The 11732-nt window shown below is 41.5% G+C and overlaps 1 protein-coding gene across 1 annotated transcript in view; it reads left to right on the top strand.

The window, feature by feature from the left end:
* Nucleotides 1-8910: 8910 nt before the first annotated feature.
* The window catches only part of LOC309559489 (cytochrome P450 2G1-like), a gene marked incomplete at both ends in the record, with an annotated part of 59803 nt that continues 56981 nt past the window's right edge, over nt 8911-11732 (top strand). Inside the window, 2 exons of the mRNA XM_082262763.1 lie at nt 8911-9087; nt 9253-9415. Of these exons, the coding sequence (XP_082118889.1) occupies nt 8911-9087; nt 9253-9415 (340 nt within the window). The remainder of the gene's footprint in view (nt 9088-9252; nt 9416-11732) is intronic.

The following is an 11732-nucleotide window of genomic DNA, read 5'->3' as shown; positions in this document are numbered from 1 at the left end:
CAAATTTCTCGTTTGAGAACTGCATTGAGAAGTACAGTGTTACTTGAATTATATTTCAGGATATGCTTATCTTCAGCTGAGAGAACTTACAAAAATTTAGGACTTTACATAAATGCTATAAAATATCTCACTAAAGGAGAAGCTTGGCTATACTTCTCCTATGGCTCACAGGAGTGCAGTTCATTCTGCACTCCTGTGATCCATTTTCAACCTACAGCGGGCTAAATCCTGCTGTCGGCTGACATCACAGAGCTGGTCCAGGCTTTGAAAAGATCCCGACCATTTGGTCGGTTTTCACCCAGTACCCTGGACTGGCTCAGCAATCTCAGCAATCTTAGCAATCCACAGAGAGTCTGAGCCAGCCCCTCCTGGCCGTTCCACAGCTCAGCGCAGCCAGTGAGTGCTGGAGGGAAGAGCAGAGAGCCATTGACTGACAGCCATGGCTCTCTGCTCAGAGCTGTGGGGGAGAACTGAGCAAACGCCATTTCTCACTACAGAGCCGGTGGGGGACAAATGCAGCATTGGATCAATGCTGCATCCACCTAGGTAAGTATAATGTTTATTTTTTTGTTTTTTTTTTTTAAGGCGGCCATACTTCTCTTTAAGATCTTCATGTTATATAGTTTGAATACCAGGTTTTTTAAGTAAAAAAAAAAAACACAAAAAAAACGGCTTTAAAAAAAAAAAAAAACTGAAAAAAAAATGGATTTTTCCAAATTTTTTGATTTCATTTCCAGGCCTTCCCATCTCTAATCCATCCCCTATCTTAGGGATCCAAAATACTGCCATGACTCAAATAAACTCTTTTGTACCACCTCAATAAAATCCAGCACTGATATCAATCCCCAAAATCTGCTCTACCATTCTATATTATGGTCTCACACCAGCAAGGTGTCTAACTGCTCTGAAAACAATCAATCCCCAATCCACATCCTTCAATAATGAAATAGTACAGTTAGTGAGTGAAGTAGAAGTTGGTGTGGTTACAGAATCATCCTACATTAGTTCAGACACGTTCAACATTCACATGCAATACATACACTATATTACCAAAAGTATTGGGACACCTGCCTTTACACGGACATGAACTTTAATAGCATCCCAATCTTAGTCTGTAGGGTTCAATATTGAGTTGGCCCACCCTTTGCAGATATAACAGCTTTAACTCTTCTGAAAAGGCTGAAAAAATGTAGAGGAATGGGGGCTATTCTGGTGCTAGACAAACCCACTCCAAACACCACTAACACAAATATATATAAACGTTCATTTTATTTATAACAAAGGTAAAATACCATACATACATAACAGTACAGTAAAAAGTGCATAAGTGAAAATGACCTCTTCCTTAAACCCAACCCAAGCCCGGCCTCAAACCAGGTGCACGATAAATGTGTACCCAAATAAATGCAGGAGGTCTGGGCAATCCGATGCATTTTGCCTTAGGCTCCGTTCACATGTCAGCGTATGGATCGCGGGCAGAACCGCCGCGGTTCCGCCCGCGATCCGGAGATTATTGCAAATCGCGGGACGCCTAGCGTTGCCCGTTGATTTGCAATAGCCCCCCAAACGCTGAGCGATGTTGCCACGATTTCCGCCTGCCGAATCACGGTAACATCGCGCAAACAAAATCGCCGGACGCAATACGCTCCAAAAAAGTACAAGAGCTTCTTTGGAGCGTATTGCGTCCCGCGATTTTGTTTGCGCGATGTTACCGCGATTCGGCAGACGGAAATTGCGGCAACATCGCTCAGCGTTCGGGGGGTTATTGCAAATCAACGGGCAACGCTAGGCGTCCCGCGATTTGCAATAATTTCTGGATCGCGGACGGAACCGCGGCGGTTCTGCCCGCGATCCATGGGCTGACATGTGAACGGAGCCTTAATGGCTTCCTCAGGGATATTGGGTGAAGAGGACTCACAGTGTCAATTTACTATAAAGAGAAACAAACAAACATAATTTAAATCACATTCCATCGTAAATTTCAGATTGAATGTGTTGTTTCCAATCCATTCCATAAAATGGTCTAATTCCAACCTACTTCCTGTCCAAATGAGCAGGATATCGTCTAGGTACCTTTGCCCCCCCCAGGTACAGGTTTCTTGTACGATGGGGCACACTTAGTCCCCAGCGCCACTCCTTGTACCTGGAGTTAGTGGGATTCCTTGAAAAGGAACACATTCCTAGAGAGGATGTATTCCAGGAGTTCCAAAATGAAGGCATTGTACCTCCATGTTGAGCGGTCCTTTTCCTTAAGTAACTCCGCAACAATGGAGACACCCCTAGAGTGGGGTATTGAACAGTACAATGCCTCTATGTCTATCATGACTAACCAAGCATTTTCTGGTACATTCTTGTCTTCCAAAACTCTCAGAAGGTCCCTCGTGTCTTGCATATTCGAGAGTAGAGATCTGACAAAGGGTCGCAGGTAGTCATCAATGACCTTACTGACTTGCTCTGAAATAAAACCAATGCCCGACACAATTGGGCGACCAGGAGGATTTCTCAAGTTCTTATGCACCTTCGGCAATGAATAAAAAGTTGGCATAACCAGGTTCTAAAAGTCTAAAAACTCATAGGTGCTTTTGGTAATTATTGCATTCCCATATGCCCTCGCTAGGATCTCTCTGAATTCCTGGTGGAACTTTAAAACCTGTGCCTTGGGGATGCGTCTCTACCAGGCCTGGTGGGTGGGAATGTCAATGATTTTTTCTTATACTCTGGAATCAGATCTCTGACCATCCCCATGGATGCTTCTTTGATCTGGTCCAGATTCTCACCTGTTTCCAAGTTGCTTTCCTCCCATTATTGCATCAGGTCCTTAAGAGCCGTAAAGTCCCTGATTGTAAAATCTTTCCAAAGTTCCATATCCTGTGCTTTTTTGGCTTGGGGAGTTAATGTTTTGTCATACACTGTGTATAGGGTCAATTTTCAAGCAAAAAGTATGATGTCTTTAGCAATTTCGAATTTATCAGTTCCCGGAGTCGGGCAGAAACTTAATCCCAGGCCAAGGACAGAGGCTTCATCCATAGTGAGCTTGTAGGATGAGAAATTTACAATCCTCAAATCACTAGTTCTTACGTTCATTTCTTGATTAGGTAAGGTTCTAAATGTCCCTGTTTCCTTGTCCCTCCTAAAGGGGGCAGATTTTGTTGAGGTGATAGTGCATTTGAATTTGTGGGGGTACCCTCAGCCCCCTTCTTCCCTCTGCCTTGAAGCTCCCCCCTCTGACCCATGTCTATATGTTTTTTTTAGGTTCTTCTGGAAAGGCTGTCCACAAGGTTTAAGAGTGTGTCAATAGGAATATCTGACCATTCTTCCAGTGTGCAGGCCAGTCAAGTTCCTCCACCCCAAACTTGTGTATCCATGTCTTTATGAACCTTGTTTGTGCACTGGTCCAAATCATTTGGTGGAGGGGGGATTATGGTGTGGGGTTGTTTTTCAGGGGTTGGGCTTGGCCCCTTAGTTCCAGTGAAGGGGACTCTTAAGACATCAGCATATCAAGACATTTTGGACAATTTCATGCTCCCAACTTTGTGGGAACAGTTTGGGGACGGCCCCTTCCTGTTCTAACATAACTGATTACCAGTGCACAAAGCAAGTTCCATAAAGACATGGATAAACGAGTTTGGGGTGGAGGAACTTGCCTGACCTGTACAGAGTCCTGACCTCAACCCGATAAAACACCTTTGGGATGAATTAAAGCGGAGACTGCCAGCCAGGCCTTCTCATCCAACATCAGTGCTTAACCTCACAAATGTGCTTCTGGAAGAATGGTCAAGCATTCCTATAGACACACTCCTAAACCTTGTGGACAGCCTTCCCAGAAGAGTTGAAGCTGTTATAGCTGCAAAAGGTGTCCCAATACTATTGGTAATTTAGTGTACATGCATTTGTACATATACATTTACAGACAAACCACGTTAGTAGCTGCAGTGTAGGTTTTGAATAGTTATTGATTTACAAGAAACTTAGTAATAGTTTAATGTTATCAATTACAGTATATAAGTAATCACTTCCATCTATATATCTATATATACCGTACATAATATGTCTAATGTATACTGAAAGATATGGTCTCGTTATTCTGTAGGAAATTGGGAAATTCTGACCTTTCTTATTCTATGGTGTGGCTCAAACTGGTTTTGACTAGTTTTTGAACTACTATATATATGGCTGAAACAACAAAAACAAAAAAGGCTGTTGGAGTTGGATTTAGGATTAAAGAAGACAAGACAAGACACAATGGGAGCATTGATTCCAAAGACTTCATGAAGTTGGGGAACTCCCCCCAGATTGATTATGTCGTATTTATAAATTCTTATCATTTGTAATACCTCTTTAAACCAAGCTAAGTAAATTCCTTTTAAAGCGGTTGTATACTCAAAAAAAAAAAAAAACCCCTGCAAGACAAAGGCATAATGAGCTAGTATGCATGGAATACTAGCTCATTATGGAATACTTACCTTAAAACGAAGCCCCGACACGGACGTAGTTTTTTCTGCTCCTTTCACACCTATATATGTCTAGGTGTATATATACAGACATAGGTGTGTATATATACCCCTATACACATGTTCAGATGTCATGTCTGACTCCAAACATGTCCTCAAGAAAGCACTAGCAACGCCTGCAGCATAAAGAATGCTGACAGGGGCGAAGCCATATCCCTGAAGCGAAAGTGACTTGAGAGAAACTAGCTTTTCTCTATTGCGGTCACCCTGATATGGAAGGGTTTTGTCACCCTGCCATAGCAGTCACAGTCAGTTAACCCTACACTACACTACGGTCCCCTTACACTTAACACTTTCCCTACAGAAACTGAATAAATTAAAGCTAACTATAGTGGAAAATAGCACTCTAACTACACTAGATATCCCTTTCCTCACACTAATAATTGCTAAATGACACTTTGTAACACTTTGTAACAGAAGTAACAGAACAGCATTCCACTCTCTTCCATGTCCCGTATAAGAATGCTAGGAATTTGGCGGGGGCTATCTTATATACTGGGGGGCGTATTCACTAATGTTTGGTCTATGGACCCCCTAGTCACTCCAATCACATTCCTAGTATTCTCCTGCCCCCTCAATTGGCTTTTGCTAATGGTTCTGGTCCAATCACGGGCTTTTAAAGCCCATTTCCTGAACCATTGCATTTTGGTCGGTTCTGGTTGCCGAATTCCGAACTTTTTGGGCAAAAAGTTCTAAATTCGGCCGAACCTCGAACACCTAATGTTCGGGCCGAACCGATGGTCGACCCGAACCGTTCGATCATCCCTAGTGAGTATGTCATTGACAAAACCCTTTCTGACATTTTTCATTATAACACACTAATTAGGTTGATTTACCATATTTCATTCCCGCATTCGTCCCCAGGGGATTACTTTTTGTTGATGTCCCCTTGAAGGCCACACTTGGTGGAGGTGCTACTCGGGGTGAGCTTTTTTCTATTATTGTGCATGTAATATGTAATAAACGACATGTGATTATTAGATATTGTTTAACTACTCTATGTCCTTGCAGGATGATTTGGTCTTTTCACAGATTTATGCTCCTGAAGAAGCTGTATTAAGACCGCAAAACATGTCGGGCAAGGCCAAATCGCAGTCACCTGCTTTTTTGAGCCTATATGTGAAGTGACCTCTGTATACCAGTATGTAATTGTATCTGTGATTGTAAACCGATATTCAATTTTAAATAATATATTGTGTTTGTAAACTAATAAAGATTTTTTTTTTATGTAAACATTTTTTACCTCAATTCTTATGGTACCATTAAAATCCCTCTGCCCCATTCTTTCTCCCTCCCCCTTTTTTATTTTTCTTGTCATCCATTTGGAATGAAGGTACCTCACTAGTTACATATTGTACCTAGAAGCACAATCGCTCTCTTCCATTTCAGGATTAAGGATGAGCTTAGTGTTCGGTTTGAACTAACATTCGGACCAAAACCCGAACACTGGAAGAGACTGGGGCGGGGGGGCTGTCAGGTAGGCTAAACAGGGCCCCCAATGTTTTCCAGTGGCAGCCCTGCTAACACATGTAATCAAGCTTAGATAGGACACATAAAAATATATATAAGATGTGTGAATCCAGCCTAAGGCAGATGCCTGCTCATGTTTTTCCAAGCAGAAAACATTTTTGCACTTTAATTAATTTGAGATTATACTGAACATCTTCCTCATAATATCTCCTACCTAAGCCTTTAGCTCTCATTGGCAGGATTAGACTGTGGAATATGTCTAGATGATTATCTGTAGATTGTATGGATTATTTTTCTCAATGTCATTAAAACATATCTTCACAGGAATAATTTATATGCAATTATATTAAAGAATGATTAAAAAGCACTAATAGGTAGAAATAAACTCTCAGTGTTTTTTTTTTTTTTTTTTGTAACACATTAAGCACGCTAAAATAAACATTTCCCAGTAATCTATTTGTTTTGTTAAAATCCCTACCTCAGCGCTTGCATTTTTTAACGTTTAGAGCCGGTTCACACTGCCGCGACCTCTAAGTCGCCTCATGAGGGGCGACTTGTTAGCGCGACTTGTTAGCGCGACTTGTTAGCGCGACTTCAGCGCGACTTGTATGATAGACAACTTTGTATGACTTTGTATTTGGCCAATCAGAATATGATGGTTCTGGGTCATGCTCAATCACACAAAAAAAGTTCTTAATATGTTTTTGATAGAGAGCCAATTATTGAAAAAAAAAAAAAAAAAAAAGAGAGAGATTTCTTTGGATTTAGTGTCTGGGGGTCTAAAAAGTGTACCTGTGAAGTTTCAGCTCTGTAGCATGTCCAGAACTAGAAAAAAAAGATCATTTTTCTTATAATTATTAATAGAGCAGGATAGTGGCTCCGCTCCACCTGGGCGTTTTTGTTGCAGGCATTTATCGGGCATTTTTGGAGGCAGGCATGACTTTTTTTGGATTTAGTGTCTGCGGGGCCTAAAAAGTGTACCTGTGAATGTCCAGAACCAGAAAAAAAAGATAATTTTTGTTAGAATTTTTAGTAGCAAAGGGATATGGCTCTGCTCCACCTCCACAAAAACGCCCAGGTGGAGAGGAGCCCTATGCCTGTGCTACTAAAAATTCTAAGAAAAAATATCTTTTTTTCTGGTTCTGGACATGCTACAGAGCTGAAACTTCACAGGTACACTTTTTTGACCCCCCAGACTCTAAATCCAAAAAAAGTCATGCCTGCCTCCAAAAATGCCCCATAAATGCCTGCAACAAAAACGCCCAGGTGGAGAGGAGCCATATGCCTGTGCTACTAAAAATTATAAGAAAAATTATCTTTTTTTTCTAGTTCTGGACATGCTACAGAGCTGAAACTTCACAGATACACTTTTTTGACCCCCCAGACTCTAAATCCAAAAAAAGTCATGCCTGCCTCCAAAAATGCCCGATAAATGCCTGCAACAAAAACGCCCAGGTGGAGCGGAGCCACTATCCTGCTCTATTAATAATTATAAGAAAAGTTATCTTTTTTTTCTGGTTCTGGACATGCTGCAGAGCTGAAACTTCACAGGTACAGTTTTTAGACCCCCCAGACACTTAATACTAAAAATTCTAAGAAAAAATATATTTTTTTCTGGTTCAGGACCATTTTAATGTAAAGTCGGATCACAAGTCGCTTCAAATAAGATAAGGAGGCGACTCCCATTGAAGTCTATGGGACAAGTCGGATACAATTCGCCTCAAAGTAGTACAGGACCCTTTTCTGAAGTCGGAGCGACTTCAGTAGTACCAATTAAGATGGCACTCATTGATTAACATTGCTTTTGTTATGTCAAGCGACTTGGGGCGACTTGAGGGCACACAAGTCGCCTCACAAGTCGCGGCAGTGTGAATGGACTCTTAATGTTGTTGGCTCCTGCTCTCTCAGTGCTGACTCCCTGAACTTCCAGTGGACAGTGCAGTCTCCATTCAGTCTGTCAGTTTAGAGAAGGAAAGGGGAGGAGGAGCAAGGGAGTGAATTGCCATCCTATGCTATGGGGCTGCGTGTCTCTGTATGTATGTATGTACTATGTATGTATGTTTTTCTGTATGTATGCAGTGTAGGGAGGCACAACTTTAGTCTCTGCATGCAAGGGTGGCTCTATTAGATCAATGGTTTCCAAACTGCGGCCCTTTGCTTGCTTTTATCTGGCACTTGAGTAAGTATTTAATTCACTGACACCAATGAGGGGGCACAGTTCCTCCCATTGACACCAACAATGAGGCCCAATGATACCAATGATGGGGGACCATTCCTCCCAATTACACCAACAATGGGGACCAATTCCTACCAATGACACAAACAATGGGGCACAGTTCCTCCAAATGACATCAACAATGGGGCACAATTCCTCTCACTGACCCCAAAGATGGGACATTGTTTACTCCAACTGATGCGGGGACATTTTCTACTCCCGATGGCCACAGTCTGCCCCCCTAAAGTTTGAAGGACAGCACACTGGCCCTTTGTTTAGAAACTTTGGAGACCTCTCTATTATATGATAAAAGAGAAGAGAGCATAACCCTCAAACAGGAAACCTGGGGTAGAAATCATGGCACCATCTTAAACTTGAACGGGGATTAAAAGATGAAGATGCATAAATGATTAAATCAGCTGCTGTTAAGTGCTAACAAAACAGAGGGTTTAGTATTATGTTACCACATAAGTCTGCAAAAAAAAAAATGGCCTGCAATAGCAAATTCATTTGAGTATAAAATTAGATTTATTAGGATTTAAATTACTTGTTCTTTAATTGTAATGTATTATCATATAGTAGCATTAAAAGCTTGTTTCTGAATCAGGATTTATGATAAGCTGGATGTCTTCCAGGGTTGCTCCACCCAATCAAACAAAAACACATGTCTATGTAAACTCTGCAGCTCCGTATGTCTCAGTTTTCTCTTCCACGATGGACATAACAGAGGTATTAACAGGGATCTTCATACTGATCTGCTGCTTCTTCATCTATTCGACATGGGACACAATGCACAGAAGACATAACCTCCCTCCAGGTCCTACACCTCTGCCCCTTATTGGAACTTTGCTGCACATTAAACATGGTGGGCTAGTGAGCTCACTAATGAAGGTTGGTATCTTTTTAATTCTATGTACAGGTCCTCATTTGAAAAAGTTGATTTTATTTTAGGGGTAGCATAATAAAATAAGTTGGCCAGGGAACAGCATTATATTTGCTTCACTAGAAATCAATGAGAAAGACACTCTGAAATGATTTTTCTTTCTTATATTGAAGCTGTGGCAGCAATATGGTCCAGTCTACACTTTGTACTTTGGTCCTCGTCCGGTGGTTGTCATATGTGGATATGAAGCAGTGAAGGAAGCACTTGTGGATAAAGCAGAAGAGTTTGGTGCCCGGGGTCCTTTACACCACATTGAGAAATTCACCCAAGGCTATGGTAAAAAGAACAGCTCTAGACTATTATTACATGTCCAGTCTACTCCAAATGATTTACTATATATTGAGCCTATTATTCAATGATTACACTAATGTATGCACTTATTTATGTATTTATTTTTTTCCATTTTAAGTAGAGTAAGGGTGGAGTAAACCCTCTGTCCCTCTATAATTTTATTTTTTTTTGCTATCTGTGTGCTTTAGGGGCGATTTTTCTTCACTTCCTGTCCCATAGCTAAAACAGGAAGTTAGAGGAAATTCCTCCAAAGTGAGGGAGTCTTGGGTTGTTTTGGATGGAGTGGAGGATGGATTGGAACACCTGTCAATTGTATTGCTGTTTGTGCCCCCATTAGGGAGATTCACACTCTATATTTGTCCTGTTTACCATTATCATTGAAAGTGAAAGAAAATCTCACATTTGTGGTTGACATCAGAACAGTTACAGAGGAGAAATCTTCCAATGGGGACACCTGTTCTGATGACCCTGATGACACTACCAGGATTCCCTCACTTTGGATGATTTTCCTGTAACTTCTTGTTTTGTCTATGGGGCAGGAAGTAAAGGGAAATCTACCATATGACACACAGATAGCAAATAATAATAATAATAATAATAATAATAATAATAATAATAAGATAGAGACTTTAACCCTCCCTTTCTCTATCCAAAATGGAAAAAAAATGTTTTGCCTTTAGTTACACTTTAAGTGACTACATATTCCAATAAAAAACCTTTACATTGTCCTTGTTCTTAAAAGAGCTTACAGTCTAATGCCTTTATGAAATATGTATTTGTTCATATATACAAGGCAATTTTGTGGAGAATAAATTAAGACATATCTAAACCTAAAAACAAAGAATATAATATATTGCAGCTTACTTGTCCTTAGATGTGGTAGCTGTATTAGATTTTGTTTTTCAGCCTAAGAACATGTTTAAGTGGTTCTAAAGTCTAAACATATTTTACCTTAACACAGGTGTATCACTACTCCCTTGGGAGCTGCTGGTTACGGGTTCCCCTGGGTTACCATTAGCAACAGCATGACAATTCAGCATTTTTCAAAGTGTTTTTGGCTCAGTCAGGAAACAGTCTAGGAGCTTTGTTTTTTTTTTTGTGTTTTTTTATTGAGAACTTGGATAGGAGAAGGGAATGAGTGGGATACTCCAACCTTATATAACTATGCACAATAGGCTGGGATGACTGAATATTGCCGAGTGCGGCAATGCCGCTGCTTCACCTTGTCAGCGGTGAAGAAGTAGTTAATGAACTGTCTGAAATAAACTGTACTGCAGAACAATCTTCAGGGCCCTTCCTGGCACCCCCTTTGTTCCTATTCTTCAGGGTTCTCTACAGGTTATCCCCCTTTACTGTAACACTCCCTGTGTGAGCTAGCTCCTCGATCCCCTGACTTCATTGGAGTGGCCCCCCTTCCTGGGCAGACCCTTTGGCAAATTTCCTTGTACTCACGGGCACTGTTTTTCCCGAGAGACTCTGCCAGCAGCTCCACTGTCAGCACTCCGGATCCTCTGCAGCTCAGCTCCACACCTGGTTCACTAGGCCGACTGCCTGAACCACCTTCCTCACACCTCCAGGAGGAGAGACAGCCGTCCACCTCCTCCTGGGACTCTGCTTCCTGCCAAAAACGCCCTGTCACATGTCCCCTCAGTATTTATGGTTAATCCCAGGATGCATGCAAGAATGCTCTCTGACTGGGACTGCCAAAAAACCTGATGTGTCACTTGCTGGGTTTCCTTCACTGTCCAACAAGCTCCCTCAGTGGACACAGTGGGGACACTCCCTCAGACCCAGTGAATCACACCTGGAAACATGTGACAGGCAAACTAATAGATCAAACTCCCCTGATAAGAAGCAGGAGCAATACATGCTTTACCTAGTACCTACCTAACTAGGAGGGTGCTACATTCACCCCCCACCAAAATGAGCCAGGTCCCATTGGCTCTGGGGCAGTCGCCCCTTACAAAAATCCTATCAAAAACTTAGGAGTATCACCAAACCTGGAAAGGGGGGGAAGGGGAAATGAACAAGTGTACAAAATAAGTTAGGTGAAAAAAAAATATATATAGACATCTGCTGTACAAATATACACATAAGGTGCATTTAAGAGAATGCACCCCCCACCAAACAAAACTTTGCTTGGTGGGTATTTTTAACATCCTCACTAACTATCTCTACAGTTCTAAACAACCTGCAAAGAAACATAGGTTAGGCACTTATGCATTCAAAATTTAGAACGACATATCTTGGCTCTATTTTCTGATTAGAAGATCCTCCCCACAGGGGCAGCCCTCTCATTCAA

Source organism: Pelophylax lessonae (genome assembly GCF_965119305.1).
Source record: "Pelophylax lessonae genome assembly, chromosome: 7".
NCBI lineage: Eukaryota > Metazoa > Chordata > Amphibia > Anura > Ranidae > Pelophylax > Pelophylax lessonae.
Note: the sequence above shows the minus strand (reverse complement) of the source record. Positions and strands in the feature narration are given on the sequence as shown.